General features: G+C 39.9%; 1 protein-coding gene across 1 annotated transcript in view; it reads right to left on the reverse strand.

Annotated features, from left to right (window-relative positions):
• The window catches only part of LOC307128805 (uncharacterized protein), a gene marked incomplete at its 5' end in the record, with an annotated part of 32,571 nt that extends 16,706 nt beyond the window's left edge, over positions 1-15,865 (reverse strand). The window contains 2 exons of the mRNA XM_079820788.1: positions 9,335-12,477; positions 15,812-15,865. Of these exons, the coding sequence (XP_079676914.1) occupies positions 9,335-12,477; positions 15,812-15,865 (3,197 nt within the window). The remainder of the gene's footprint in view (positions 1-9,334; positions 12,478-15,811) is intronic.
• Between the last annotated feature and the right edge of the window lie 1,177 nt (positions 15,866-17,042).

Below are 17,042 nucleotides of genomic sequence, written 5' to 3' on the forward strand. Positions count from 1 at the left end.
AGTTCTGCCTGCTTTGTTCCTTCTTCTCAGGGACATGATTGCTCAAATCACATGCACATTTACATGCCTTCGGGCACCTCATCATGTTTGTGTGTGGTTTTATGTCCATGTTTATGTTTCTGTATCTGTAGCTCAACATATGTGTGGTCTTTTAAAGGTGAAGTGAGTGGTTATGAGTATAGTTTTCTCATATCTGGAGTCACTGTAAATATGCAGAGTCACTGTAAGTCAATCTTTTCCTTATAAAAGTGAAACCCGGAGTCAAAGCACAGCAACATTAGAGTTATTTTTAGCAGTTCTGTTCAGTGCCACAGATATTACACAGCTCACCTTTGACTAAAATGGAGATTATATTGAATATTAGTATTTTCTTTGACTAGCCTGCACTTGTATAATGGGGATTTCCTCTATGATTATGATGAAAATGACTGAATTAAGGGGAACTTTCAGGTTTTTTTTAGCTTTTTTTCCTTCTTCAGTGATTTCTCTTCTCCAGTAAATGTGTGTTGATTTAAGAATGTTTCGATGTTTGTTTGTGTTGTGTTATGTTAGATGAATGAGAGCTTCCTGAAGACTGTTTCTAATGTTTTGCTTCGTTACTTCACTCAATGACCCGCTGTGGTTTCAGGTCCCTTGAGCTTCTCTGTCTCTGGAGACCCGGGCAAACTCAGACCATTCATAGTGACTAAAACTGTCTCCATATCCATTACAGATCAATTCTTCTTCGAGAAACTGAAATATTCCACAATATACTACTGGAATTTTACATTTGGAGGACAGAATTAACACAAAAATGGTCATTTCAGAAAACATACACCACAAACATACAGAAAACCCTTGATTAGCATCCATAAAATTGATCTAAAAACTATCAATATATTATTTTTATTCCACTACTATAATAATAATAATAATAATAACAATCATAATATAATTATTTGTTTATTTAACTTATTACTGTTGTTATTCATCAAACTGCTGACTGTATCCCTCGAGTTTGACCAATAACAACAATAATACATTATTATTATATTTATTATTAATAAAACAATATAAATAATAATTATTTCAATGCTTATTATTATTATGTGGTCATGAAATCTGCAGACATTAAAAAAAATACTACTAATAATAATAATTATTATTATTATGATTATTATTATGTGGTCATGAAATCTGAAGAAATAATAAATAAAAGAATTAGAAAAATGCTGTTTTAATAATAATATGAATATGAATCATTATTATTTAAATATTGAATATTATTATGTGGTCAAGAAATCAAAATGCTGTTTTCATTATTATTATTATTATTAATAATAATAATAATAATAATAATAATAATAATAATAATAATAATAATAATAATAATAATAATAATAATTAGTAATAGTAGTAGTACTAGAATAATAATTATTATTATATGGTCAGGAAATCTGAACAAATATTAAATAAATAAATTAGCAAAATGCTGTTTTAATAATAATAATAACAATATTAATTATTATTATTTAAACATTATGTGGTCATAAAAATCTGCACACAATAATTTGAAAAATTTGATTTTTTTAATACAAACAAATTAGTAGAATTATTATTATTATTATTATTATTATTATGTGGTCATGAAATCTGCACAGATAATAAAAAGGAATTAGGAACAAAATGCTGTTTTAATAATAATAATAATAATAATATGAATCATTATTTATATATTTAATATTATTATGTGGTGATGAAATCTGCACACAAAATAATGAGAAAAATGCTGTTTAATTATCATTTATTATTATTATTAATAATATATATTAAAATATTAATAATAATAATAATAATAATACTTTTTATTATTATTAATATGTGGTCATGAAATCTGCACACAAAATAATGAGAAAAATGCTGTTTAATTACTTTTTCATTATTAATACATATTAAAATATTAATAATAATTATTAATATTATTATTATTAATATGTGGTCATGAAATCTGCACACATAATAAAAGAATGAGCAAATTGTAAAATTTACTCTGAGCACGTTACAACTGTCAAAATGTATGCCAAATATCCAAATATAATATTAATAATATTATTTGTATTATCTGAACAAATATTAAATAAATAAATGAGCAAAATGCTGTTTAATTATATTATTTAAACATTATTATGTGGTCATGAAATCTACACAAAATAATTTGAAAAATGTGAAAAATGAATACATACAAATTAGAAGAATTATTATTATTATCTGGTCATGAAATCTGCATTGATAATAAAAAGGAATTGGGAACAAAATGCTGGTTTAATAATAATAATAATAATATGAATCATTATTATTTAAATATTTAATATTACGTGGTGATGAAATATGCACACAAAATAATGATAATTGATAAATGATAAATAATGCCAAATACCCATATTTAATATTAATAATATTATTATTATTATTTCAATATTTAATATTGTTATGTGGTCATGAAATCTGAACACAAAATAATTAGAAAAAAATACTGTTTTAATAATAATAATACATATTAAAATAATAATATTAATTATTATTATTATTATTAATATGTGGTCATGAAATCTGCACACATATTAAAAGAATGAGCAAATTGTAAAATGTACTCTGAGCACACGTTACAACTGTCCAAACGCATGCCAAATATCCATATATAATATTAATAATAATATAAATGATACATTTCATTATTATTTAAATATTTAATATTATGTGGTCATGAAATCTGCACTCAAAATAATTAGAAAAATGCTGTTTTAATAATAATAATAATATTATTATTATTAATATGTGGTCATGAAATCTGAAGATATGATAAAAGATTGTCAAATGTACTCAAACGTATGCCAAATACCCAGGAATGAAAGTGTATTTGTCAATGAAGCAACACAAGAGCTTGGTTGTGTTTATTTACAGTGATATGGACAATAATACGGAATCACATCAACGTAATATTAAAGGTGTGAGATGGTGGTTAAACCAGGGCTTCTCAAACTTTATGATGCCAAGGACCCCCGAACATGATGAACCTTTTATGAGGGACCCCCTTCCTAAACCCATCTATATATTTGTAGATATGAAAAAAAAATGTTTTTTTAAATCTGTTAGATAAAGAATAAGTGTGACATTATAAATACAACATATTATTTCCAAACTTAAATTGGCTATACTTAATGTTGAATGTATAAACCCAAAGAAGAACATTTTCTATTAAAAATGGATTTGTATAAGCAACTTTCACAATAAATGTAGCCTATGTAAGCAGCTTTCATTCTGCGTTAAGATTACTGCCTCACAACCCCAGTGAGCAAGATAAAGACTTTAGTGAGAAAAACTCACTAGAAAGATACAAAGCAAACATATACAATTCTGGAAAGTATGTGTACGGCAATGAAAGTTCAGTAGACTTTGACCTTTTTTGCTTTGTCTTTTTATTCTCTGAAATTTAAATGAAAATTTAAATTTAAAAAAGAAAATTAAATGAAAATGAAGAAAGGTTTGTTGTGAACTTTTCTCTTCTAAAGTGTAGGAAACTCAGAAGATGAAGACCAGGAGACTTCGGGATCAAACAGAAGTGATTCTTTTAATGAGAACTCTCTGTGCTGCAGGTCGTCCGAAAACAGTCTGATTTAACAGGACAAAATAATGCAATTTATCTACATTTCAAGGGGAGGGGTTTATACAGCAGGGGGAGGGGTTTATACAGCAGGGGGAGGGGTTTATACAGCAGGGGGAGTGGTTATACAGCAGGGGGAGGGGTTATACAGCAGGGGGAGTGGTTATACAGCAGGGGGAGGGGTTATACAGCAGGGGGAGTGGTTATACAGCAGGGGGAGGGGTTATACAGCAGGGGGAGGGGTTATACAGCAGGGGGAAGGGTTATACAGCAGGGGGAAGGGTTATACAGCAGGGGGAGTGGTTATACAGCAGGGGGAGGGGTTATACAGCAGGGGGAGTGGTTATACAGCAGGGGGAGGGGTTATACAGCAGGGGGAGTGGTTATACAGCAGGGGGAGGGGTTATACAGCAGGGGGAGGGGTTATACAGCAGGGGGAGGGGTTATACAGCAGGGGGAAGGGTTATACAGCAGGGGGAGGGGTTATACAGCAGGGGGAGGGGTTATACAGCAGGGGGAGGGATTATACAGCAGGGAGAGGGATTATACAGCAGAGGAGGGGTTATACAGCAGGGGGAAGGGTTATACAGCAGGGGGAGGGGTTATACAGCAGGGGGAGGGGTTATACAGCAGGGGGAAGGGTTATACAGCAGGGGGAGGGGTTATACAGCAGGGAGAGTGGTTATACAGCAGGGGGAGGGGTTATACAGCAGGGGGAAGGGTTATACAGCAGGGGGAGGGGTTATACAGCAGGGAGAGTGGTTATACAGCAGGGGGAGTGGTTATACAGCAGGGGGAAGGGTTATACAGCAGGGGGAGGGGTTATACAGCAGGGGGAAGGGTTATACAGCAGGGGGAGGGGTTATACAGCAGAGGAGGGGTTATACAGCAGGGGGAGGGATTATACAGCAGGGGGAGGGATTATACAGCAGGGGGAGGGGTTATACAGCAGGGGGAGGGGTTATACAGCAGGGAGAGTGGTTATACAGCAGGGGGAGGGGTTATACAGCAGGGGGAAGGGTTATACAGCAGGGGGAGGGGTTATACAGCAGGGGGAGGGATTATACAGCAGGGGGAGGGGTTATACAGCAGAGGAGGGGTTATACAGCAGGGGGAAGGGTTATACAGCAGGGGGAGGGGTTATACAGCAGGGGGAGGGGTTATACAGCAGAGGAGGGGTTATACAGCAGGGGGAAGGGTTATACAGCAGGGGGAGGGGTTATACAGCAGGGGGAGGGGTTATACAGCAGGGGGAGGGGTTATACAGCAGGGGGAGGGGTTATACAGCAGGGGGAGGGGTTATACAGCAGGGGGAGGGGTTATACAGCAGGGGGAGGGGTTATACAGCAGAGGAGGGGTTATACAGCAGGGGGAAGGGTTATACAGCAGGGGGAGGGATTATACAGCAGGGGGAGGGATTATACAGCAGGGGGAGGGATTATACAGCAGGGGGAAGGGTTATACAGCAGGGGGAGGGATTATACAGCAGGGGGAGGGGTTATACAGCAGAGGAGGGGTTATACAGCAGAGGAGGGGTTATACAGCAGGGGGAAGGGTTATACAGCAGGGGGAGGGATTATACAGCAGGGGGAGGGATTATACAGCAGGGGGAGGGGTTATACAGCAGGGGGAGGGGTTATACAGCAGGGGGAGTGGTTATACAGCAGGGGGAGGGGTTATACAGCAGGGGGAGGGGTTATACAGCAGGGGGAGGGGTTATACAGCAGGGGGAGGGGTTATACAGCAGGGGGAGGGGTTATACAGCAGGGGGAAGGGTTATACAGCAGGGGGAGGGGTTATACAGCAGGGGGAGTGGTTATACAGCAGGGGGAGGGGTTATACAGCAGGGGGAGGGGTTATACAGCAGAGGAGGGGTTATACAGCAGGGGGAAGGGTTATACAGCAGGGGGAGGGGTTATACAGCAGGGGGAGTGGTTATACAGCAGGGGGAGGGGTTATACAGCAGGGGGAGGGGTTATACAGCAGGGAGAGTGGTTATACAGCAGGGGGAGGGATTATACAGCAGGGGGAGGGATTATACAGCAGGGGGAGGGGTTATACAGCAGGGGGAGGGGTTATACAGCAGAGGAGGGGTTATACAGCAGGGGGAGGGGTTATACAGCAGGGGGAGGGGTTATACAGCAGGGGGAGGGGTTATACAGCAGGGGGAGTGGTTATACAGCAGGGGGAGGGGTTATACAGCAGGGGGAGGGGTTATACAGCAGGGGGAGGGGTTATACAGCAGGGAGAGTGGTTATACAGCAGGGGGAGGGATTATACAGCAGGGGGAGGGATTATACAGCAGGGGGAGGGGTTATACAGCAGGGGGAGGGGTTATACAGCAGAGGAGGGGTTATACAGCAGGGGGAGGGGTTATACAGCAGGGGGAGGGGTTATACAGCAGGGGGAGGGATTATACAGCAGGGAGAGTGGTTATACAGCAGGGGGAGGGGTTATACAGCAGGGGGAGGGGTTATACAGCAGGGGGAGGGGTTATACAGCAGGGGGAGGGATTATACAGCAGGGAGAGTGGTTATACAGCAGGGGGAGGGATTATACAGCAGGGGGAGGGATTATACAGCAGGGGGAGGGGTTATACAGTAGGGGGAGGGGTTATACAGCAGGGGGAGGGGTTATACAGCAGGGGGAGGGATTATACAGCAGGGAGAGTGGTTATACAGCAGGGGGAGGGATTATACAGCAGGGGGAGGGATTATACAGCAGGGGGAGGGGTTATACAGCAGGGGGAGGGGTTATACAGCAGAGGAGGGGTTATACAGCAGGGGGAAGGGTTATACAGCAGGGGGAGGGGTTATACAGCAGGGGGAGGGGTTATACAGCAGGGGGAGTGGTTATACAGCAGGGGGAGGGGTTATACAGCAGGGGGAGGGGTTATACAGCAGGGGGAAGGGTTATACAGCAGGGGGAGGGGTTATACAGCAGGGGGAGGGGTTATACAGCAGGGGGAGGGGTTATACAGCAGGGGGAGGGGTTATACAGCAGGGGGAGGAGACATTCAAACAAAGGATGGCATATGTTGTGTAGGTAAAGGACACACCCTACTATGAAATCCCTACCAGTCCCCTTGAATCAGCATAACTATTCGCATGCTGATACTGGCCAGGAACTCCAATTCCAAGAGCCATCCCAGAGCCATTAAAGACAAAAGGGGCAACGTCTGGGCTCCGAAAGATGGAATCTCAGTGATCTCATTTAAAACACAATAGAGAAAACAGGTCTGGCAGGAAAGGAGACTCTTGCTAGAGCCTCTGAAATCAGTAAAACAGGTCTGGAAGATTTGCCTAGCAGACTAATTCATCTGATATCATCATTTTTACCTAAAATGCTAAATGCAATGTACTTTCTTAAAGGGTTAGTTCACCCAAAAATGAAAATTCTCAATGTAACTTTAGTCTTTAGTGTCTTTTAAGGGTTTGAGAGTGTAAAGTTGAGCCAATGGAGGCCTTTCAGAGCATCAGATTTACACTAAAATATCTTCATTTGTGTCTGAAGATGAACGGAGGTCTGACGGGTGTCCAACGACATGAGGCTCAGTCATTAATGACACAATTTACATTTTTGGCTGAACTAACCCTTTAAGTACAAAAATATTGCCTTGTTTGCTAAACATCTGGTTGGACAAGACAAGTCTACGGAAATCACCATGTCTTTGACAGTGGCTATAGTGTAGGGGTGAGACGCATTACATCAAGTTTTGACGCAAATCGATCTGCGGTTCGAATCCGCCTTTTGCTGAACTAACTCTACTTTTCCAATCACATATCAGATCGGAAAGGCATTTATTTTCAATCAAAATGAAGAAAATAGTAGAAAAGTGGAAACAAAGCGTCCAACATGTGTTTAATAATAAGTGTTTATTGGTTAGGGGTAAACAGACATGTGCTGGATTAGAGACGATAAAGTGAGTGGGTCCAATATCATTGATCGTAAAAAGTGGGTGGGTCTTGTCCCACATACAATGGTTCCGACGCCCATGGTTTAACTGATTACAAATTCAATACAAAATGAAAGAGACAATTCATTTAGACATTTATTTTAAGATTTTTACATTCCACCTTAATGCATGTAATTTTTTTTTTAAAAAGGAAACACATGGCTCTTGAAGAACTGTAAATCATTGATAATTACAGACAAATGAACTAGCAAAACAGACAGCTGATTTGGTAACTTGTTATACTGATAGTTATAGCTAAATAGCCTACATTGCAATGGATTAGCTAGCTAAAATATATGTGGTGTGTACTTAGCTATTACACAATATTCTCATACCTCATTCTCAGTACATGCTTTATTTTTATTTTTTGCATCCCTCTCTGACCAGCAGTTAAATATAGTCCGCTCTTCATTTTTGGCGCTAACGTTACCCGTGTGCTCTCCTATTCAAACACCACTTGCGCTGTTTTGGTGAAAGTGCGACCCATTGCTTGGGCGTAACCAATCGGTTCAATGGAGGGGGAATATTTTTTGTCTGATTTAAGGCAAAAACACCGGACGCGTAACGAAAAAGCTAAGCGGAAAAAGCGAATATTTCGTGTGCGAATAGTTCGCGTCAAAACCATTCACACCAGCCGCGACGCGAGTTTGCGACGTTTCAGAACTCCAACATTCCAAAACATTCGCGCCGACAGCTGAGAAACACGGACACGTAATCATTCAGTGGAGACAAGCTTTTAATTTTCTTTAAAAGACAGAGAAGAAGGTTTTGGGTGCAGCCAGTCTTAAAGAACAGAGTCTGAAGGGGAGGATGCTAATCTTCTACAGGAGCTAAAACTTTATCATGGCCGGTTCCGCACGCACTTTCAAATGTCCGTGGGACAATTTGAGGAGCTCCTCCAGAGACAGTAGCAGCGCATCTGACGAGACACACACACACACACACACACACACACACACACACACACACACACACACACACACACACACACACACACACACACACACACACACACACACACACACACACACTCTAAAGGAACGGCTCGATCCGGAGCTGCTGTGTTTCCAGTTGAATCACAATGTAAACATTTCAGTGCCACAGTCGTACTGACGGAAACACATTCACTTTCCATAGTCGCGGACGCAATTAGATAAAAATAAAAAAAATCAATGTATTGATTATAATATCTGTAGCCTATAGTGGGCAAACACAGCTGCATCTGCACAGCTGTAAACACAACTACAGCTGTAATCTCGTGAGAAATGCGACACCTGGCAAAGGTTAATGTTGATTGAATGGCTAGTGACATCAACTGGACATTTCGTCACCTTTGTTTCCTTGTATGTGATTGGTTTAAGCCTTTTCTGTCGCTGCGAGTGTTAAAAAAAAAATCGGCATCGAAACGGAAAAAATAAACATAGTTTTTCCGCCGCAGCACATTCGCGTTCGGTGTGAAAGGTCTCATTACACAAACAGCTGATCAAAACATAAAACCATTGCGCGAATTATTCGCGCGTCAAAATCGCGTCCAGTGTGAAAGGACCTTAATTATGACAAACTCATATTTGATTGGGAACAAAATTGTTACAAAATAAATGAATTCTACATATTTTCCATTTGATCTATTGTGATTTTCATGTTGAAATATTGGCGGGGTTGTAACTGATGGATTTGAACATTAGGGGGGTTACCTCCCCCCCATCCTCCCCATAAACTACGCCCCTGGTCCCGATCACAGCGTTTCCTGGAAGAGTTTGTTGTACTGCTGCCTGTCTGTGGACATGAGGGTCCTGAGACTGAACCAGAAGTACCGTTGCGCCTGAGGGTTCCTCGGCCACTCCAGGACCGACTTCTTATACAAGCGCTTCCTCAGTTTCAGGTACTTGGAGCTGCAAGGCATTCTCTCCAAGAATATCAGGACGATAACATCGTTCCTCTCGTCCATGAGTCGCTGGTGGGCCATGTAAAATGCTGTCCTGAAGCTGCCACTCTTGATGTATTGTCCCGTCAGGATGAAAACAGTGCGTTTGCTCAACTGTATGCTCTGGGAGAGGTTTTCCACAAGGGGACATCCGGGCACCCAGTCCCGCTCCTCCAGGCACAGTTGCATCCGGGGATCGCCTCGGTCCTCCAGGTGAACACGGAGCTCCTGCATGACCCACTCATGAACAGCTGGATCCGTCGTATCGTAGACCACGAAGGCATCGTAGACTGTGCTGTTGGAGGACAGCCGCCGATATCCCTTGAGTTTGGCCAAGCAGAAGTGGTAGATGTACCACACGTCCCAGAGGAAGAGATGGCTGGAGATGGTGAGCGTGAGGATGCTGAGAATCACGGAGGACAGAAAGATGCACAGGATGATGGACAGGGAGTTGTGTTGGCAGGCCTGGACATTCAGGAAAATGACACTTTGACCTTTTTGGGCACTGGGCGAAGAGCAGGTGACGTCCATCGCGAGCCGAGGGATATTCACCGAGGTGCGGTTGAGCCAGCGGACGAACCACGTGGCGTTGCAAGAGCACACAAACCTGTTATTATTCAAGTATAGAGTCTCCAAATGGTCAACGACGTTTTCCGGGAAGCTCGATTCTTCGATGAACTGGATGCGGTTGTAACTGAGATCCAAGACCTTGAGGTTGAATGCATCCTTTAGAAAGTCCCGAGGCAGTTTCGCGATATTGTTCTTGTGCAGAATAAGCGTTTGGATTGATTTGGTGTAGTTCGTCAAGCACGTAGGAACCTCTGTCAGGTGATTCCCACTGAGGTCTAACAGCTGTAGGTTTTTAACGTGCACAAGACCCTCCCATTTAAAAGACTTCAACCTGTTGTTGGTGATGTAGAGTTTGGCGAGGGTCTCTGGAAGTCCTTCGAAAACCCCTTGCGGGATGAAGTTCAGGTTGTTTTGAGAGATGTCGAGAGTCTTCAAGGCCATAAGCTTCTTGAAGTAGTTGACGTACCTCGTGTCGCCATCCCTCCACAACATATCAAGACGGTTGCCTCTAAACTCCAGATGTTCCAGAGAAAAACTCTCCATTTCGGTGTTCGTGGATGTGGATATCTGGTTGTCGTTCATGATTAGCTTTCTCAGCTTAACTAGGCTCTTTGTAAAGTTCAACATGTGAGTTAAACCCTCAGCTACGAAGTAATGGCTGTTGCGGCTGATATCCAGAACGACCAAACTGCTCAGCTCCTGGAAAGCCGAAGAGAACATCAAATCCAGGCGATTGTCGGAAAAGTCCAGGTATTGTAGATTCTTCAACTGGACAAACTCAGAGCCGTTCAAACTCTGGCTCATGGCGTTCCCAGAGAGATTCAAACACCTCAGCTCACCAAGATCTAGAAATCTGGAATGAAGGAAAAATATGTTATTCCTACTAATATCCAAGGTTTTCCCAAAAGAGCTACATTCGTTGTTGAAAGGACTTGTAATCCAGAGTTCCTTGTCCTTGTATTTGCAGCTGCGTGCGTATTCGTCGTAGAGGAAGTAGTGGATATCCTTCACTTCTCCATTATGGTACTGGGCACCTTGCGACATTGGGGAACCGTAATCATTTTGTCCGTGGTTAGAAAACGACGCCGTGTGATCGCCTTGAGAAGGCATTGAGATTTTGTTGTCGGACAGGTTGATAATTCGGAAGCTCTTCAGTTTCTTCAGGAGACTGAGGTTCGCTAGTTTTATGAAGTTTGTGCCGAGATCAATGAACTCCAGGTTGCTCAGTTCAATCAAGGGATTGATGTCTTGCATTTTGAGTTCTTGGAACACATACCCTCTGATTCTGAGGACCCGCAGAGATGTGAGATTGCTGAATGATTTTGAAAGGTTGAGAGATGTAGGATACACCTGGAGCTCGAAATTGAAAGACAGATCCAACTCTTCTAGATAGGGCAACTGAGACGGAAAAGTGGTGCATGTTATCTCCCTAGCCAAAAAGTTGCTCGAGAGGTCAAGAAGACTAAGCCTTGTCAAGTTTTGAAACCATTCTGAAGGTATGTTCGTCAAAGAGTTACTATGAAGGCGGAGAGTCTTTAGGTTGGTCAGCATCTCAAAGGACTTGGGATCTATCCGAAGGGGAGCATTATTTGGGCATGGGACGCATGGGAACGGGGCATTATAACAGCGTGGACAATTCCCACTCAAGTCTAGAGTTTCCAGCTCTGTCAGGTTGTGAAAGTCCTCCTTCGTTATTGTCTGAATGTTGTTGTTGTACAGGTACAGCTCTTTGAGGCTGGACGGTAGTTGGTTTGGCACATAGGACAAGTTGTTAGACTTCAGAGAAAGCAAAGTCATCTTGTCGAGCTGCACAAACGCATCCTTTTCAATGTAATACGACTTGTTGCAGGGGTTTCGGAAGTAACAGTTTTGGCCGAGATACAGCCGCTGGATATTAGTCAGCTCTGTCAGATTCTCCTTAAGAATTGAGTAAATACTGTTGACCTCGAGACTCAGAAGCACAATGTTGGAAGGAAGGCCCTTGGGAATGCTGGACAGCTGGTTCCCATCCAGGTAAAGCGACCTGAGGTTCTTTAGCTTCCAGAAAGTGCCGTTGTCAATCGTCACGCTCTGGGTGCAGACGCGATCTTTGGGACCGACCTTGATCGGCACGCAGTTGCAGCGGAGGTCGATCTCGGTGAGGTTGTGCAGTTCGTGAAATGAATCGTTCCTGATGTGGGGGATATGGTTGATGGTTAGTGTCAGGTTGGTGGTGTTCATTGGGATTCCCAGAGGAACTTCGGTTAGGTCTCGCTCAGTGCAGTTGACGCTGACCTCCGTCCCGTTACTAGCCAGAGAAACGTCACACTTCAGACTTTTGGGGTACCATTCAGCTGCATCCCGCAAAGACATAAGAACGGCAAAGATCATTAATATCCTCTCTGACGCCTGAAAGAGGAAGAGAGAAAAAAGATTATTGACAAAATACTCATTTCAGTCTTTCTAATTCAATGTGTTACTGTGTTTCTTTTTAATTAATTTGGAAATTTACTAGCAATTTCTAAGGGGAAAATTGTTTCATTTTAGGGTATGTTTTAAAATGCATATTAAAGATAAACTAAGAACAATACACACAACCATTCAAATGTTTGAAGTCAGTAAGATTTGCTTCTGCTCACTGAAAATGATAAAAATTCCGTACAATTTGTGAAATATTATTTAAAAAAGCTGTGTTTATGTGAATTTATACTAAAAGGTCATTTATTCCTCTGATCAAAGCTGAATTTATTTGATCAAAAATACAGTAAAATTTGTGAATTATTATTACAATTTTAAAAAGCTGTTTTTATGCAAATATATAGTAAAGTGCAATTTATTCCGGTGATCAAAGCTGAATTTATTTGATCAAAAATACAGTCAAATTTGTAAAATATTATTACAATTTAAAAAAGCTGTTTTTATGGGAATATATAGTAAAGTGTAATTTATTCCTGTGATCAAAGCTGAATTTATTTGATCAAAAATACAGTAAAATTTGTGAAATATTATTACAATAAAAAAAAAAAAAAAGTTTTTATGTGAATATATAGTAAAGTGTCATTTATTCCTGTGATCAAAGCTGAATTTATTTGATCAAAAATACAGTAAAATTTGTTAAGTATTATTGCAATTTATAAAAGCTGTTTTTATGTGAATATATTAGTAAAGTGTAATTTATTCCTGTGATCAAATCATCATTACTCCAGTCTTCAGTGTCACATGACCCTTCACTAATCATTCTTATATGAGGATCTGATGCTCAACACACATTTATGATTATTATCAGTGTTGAAAACAGTTACGATTTTTGTAGAATATTTACAATAACTAAATGACAAATATCACCCCTCTATATATACAGCAAATACAATTTTCATGAACATATAAGTAAATTCTCTAAAAGCCTCTATTAGACCACTTGGGAATATGATCACTTCATCAACATCTTTGTTTTGACACATAATCATTATATGAGAGAGCTGATAAATGAATATTGAATTACTCACCATCTTCATCAGACCTGGGATTGTTTTGGACCTTTGAGGCTGGTTGTTCTCTGTTCTTTGTCTGGCTTGTCGAGCTGCACACGCGTGTGTTTCTAGCAGAACAGGTGTTACTGACCCATGTCAGACCACAAAAAAGTACAAACAAAAGTGAGAATGAATATATTTAAATATAACTTCCCCTTTACCTCACAAACACGATTGTTCTAAATCTATTTTTGTTGTGATTCTGCAAGTGATTATATAATTCAACGACTAACTCTCAGCACTGTTATGATGGATAATGTATGAATTATATTTCATTACATAACATTACATTATTGTCAGTGAAATGCCACCATAAAGAGGAACAACATGACTTTCATCCTTTATCTCAAGGGACGAGTTTCTGTACTAGAGATTAAGCAAAACAATGTCAGGGGTTTGCACTCGGATTTCTTCATAAATGAAAGCAAAACCACAAAATGTGCAGCAATTATGAAATGATCAAAAATACAACACACGTGGAGAGGAAGAAAAACAGGAGAAGAATATTCACACACAAATACAATGCCTCTTTAGGAAAAGAAAGACAGAGATCAGTGTCCAAGCTGAAATATTTAATGAAGATGATTCAAATAAAATACATTACGTTCATCATTTAAAGTCAACATGAAATCACGATTCATCCGTGCACGTTTTTCTGAATAAATAAAAACAAATTCGTCAAAATGTCCTAACTTCAGAAACGATTCATCAACCACCTTCACCATTCCTGATGGATAAAATCCTACAAATGTCTGTTTGTGTCAGATGACGGCACCAAAACGACACTTCATGTTGACTTTAAATCATTTCAGTAATTGTTTGCATTAGCAAATGAAACATAATTACAGTTTACAGAGCGTATAGTGGCTAAAATGTCTTATTTTTGAAAGTCATGACGACTGAAATAAACACATGGAACAAAAAGGATGCATCTATCAGGTGGTGTGGTTTATATTATATATATATATATATAGCCTTTTAAAAATTCTATGCATTGTAGAATACTTCCTTTTCATTTTACATATTACACAAAATATACACAAGCACTGTTATCACAGTGGATTGCAATGGCCAGATTATCTTAAATGACAAATGTGATATCATATGGCTTTACTATGGCTAAATAAAAGCAGTGATTCTTGACATATGGCCATTGCTACAACAGCAAATGTGGTTTTGCTTTGGTCATCAAAACAACTTCCCAAAGCCTCCACGCAAAAAGAATATAAAGTGACTTCCTGAATCGATTCAACTCCGACTAGCACTTTGAAATGTCCTTTCCCTGCTTTAAAAAACAATATCATCAGAGCAAAAAAGCTCCGCACATGCAGTCTTGAGAAATTGCACACAAATGTGGCTAAAATAGACGTATTAAGTGACCAGTGCAAGAGCAATGCACAGTTTTTATGTCATCCAAAAGAGTAAAGAGATGGACTTGCCTTGTTCCAATGCTTGACATAAATGGAAAGCCTGTTGTCTTGTGGCAAAGTTGTTTCTGTGCTGACTTTAGTAACGTCCAACCGCCACACACTTACACTTCAGAAGATTAAAGTCAACAGAAATCAAAGTTCACTCAATTTACTTTCTTAGTGCACATTGGTTATAGAGTCCTGCAGGATGGCGTATGTTTGTAGGCCAAAACCCAGAAACGAGTTGCATTTTAGCACTTCCAGTTCCATCGTCCTGAAATTTACAGTGCTTGGATATTCTCCATAATACAGAAGATTGGGATTCAGATCATGGTTTGTAACGGGGTTGCTTGATTGTTATAAGATCGTGATATGAAATTTTGGGAAGATCGTCCAGCCCTAGCTCAAGATATTTTCATGTTTTATTCTACGACATAATATACATCAGTAATACTGATAGCCATTTTTATGTTTTTTTCCATGTTATAGCGCCACCAAGTGGCCAGTAGCCGTGTCCTTTTCCACACAACCACAGAATAAGCTCTTACATAGACGTGCCAATTTTGGTGAAAATATCTCATTCCGTTCACAAAATATAGCCATTTTAGTAAAAGTGGCTCCGCCCACCTTGAACGTTTTGGCGGCCCTTAACTATTGATAATCAGACTCCAGAGAATCTTGCTGCACTAGTTTGGTTCTGATCAGGCCAAAACGTAGGATTAGTTCGCAAAGTAATCGGATTCCAACGATATAAGACACTTGAGCCTACACCCAACGGTTTAGAAGTTATGAGCCATTTCATACTTTTGAGCGCTGTAGCGCCCCCTTCAGGCCGATTGGGATGCGCTTTGGTGTCATTGTAGACAGTGTGATTACTACCAGCCCTCAAAGTCTCAAGTCTCTACGACTTACGGTTTGCTCTGCCCGATCATTTTTAGGGGAGAATGCGGATCCATAGTAAATCTTAACAATTACAATAGTTTCAGTGCTACAAGCGTGAACATATATCGGCCGATACTGATATGGTGGCAATATATTGTGCATCCCTATCTACTCACTAGTCGCTTTAACAGTTTATAAATTGCGCTCTTGCAAACTATTCTAACTCAAACTCTTGTGATTTTTAAAGCTTGTATTTGAATGGGACTATAGGGATGCACCGATATGAACATTTTGGCCGATACGATAACCGATAACTCTTTATATTTGGAAGCTGATAACCGATATATTGGCCAATAAATCAAAATCCAAATTTTTATATCATTTTTGAGAGCCTGATTACAAACACAAAAGTCTCTTCATTAAATCCATGTCCCAAACACACAATTATAATCATTATGTCTGTATGACTTGCACTGAACTGTATTTTCGTCTTTTTGAAGTGATTCCAATCATATTTAAAGCAATTCAAAACATCATGGCGGACCATCTGAAAAGTCTCAGCGGAAGGAAATAATACATTATACATCGGCTTTAATATTTCGGGCAAATTTTCTTATCGGACCGATAACATTCAAAATATATGTAGCTGCGAGCAGAAATTATCGGGTTTAAGGCCTTTAAGCACATATGCGTAAAATATATATTACGTTTTATTTAGCAAGCATGTTACCACTTAAGCCATAAAAGGAAAAGACCATTTGCAGCCAATTTACTATACAGTTTTTACAACAGTTATAGCCCCACCTATGGCCTGATCTCCATAAAGGTTTGCATGCTTGTTCAGAATCATATGTCGCATGTTCTCACCTATTTTCATGAAGTTTGGAGTTTTCGTTTAGGAAGGATATGCTTTTGGGTGGATTCGCCCATTTTCTAAATGACCCAGCTATAGCTGTCCAGAGGCCAATGTTTTGATAAATTATTGACCTAGAGAGTCTCGAGAATGTTTCGCAGTGGTTTTATTTGAGGTTGAGCCAAAACCCTAGGACTAGTTCACAAAAGCTGGTTTTTGAAATAATTTCCAATATTTAACAAATGATTCAATTGACAGCGACGGTCCTAGAGGCAAAGTTGCTCAGAACGAGGAGTTCAA

Source organism: Gobio gobio (genome assembly GCF_949357685.1).
Source record: "Gobio gobio genome assembly, chromosome: 7".
Lineage (NCBI taxonomy): Eukaryota > Metazoa > Chordata > Actinopteri > Cypriniformes > Gobionidae > Gobio > Gobio gobio.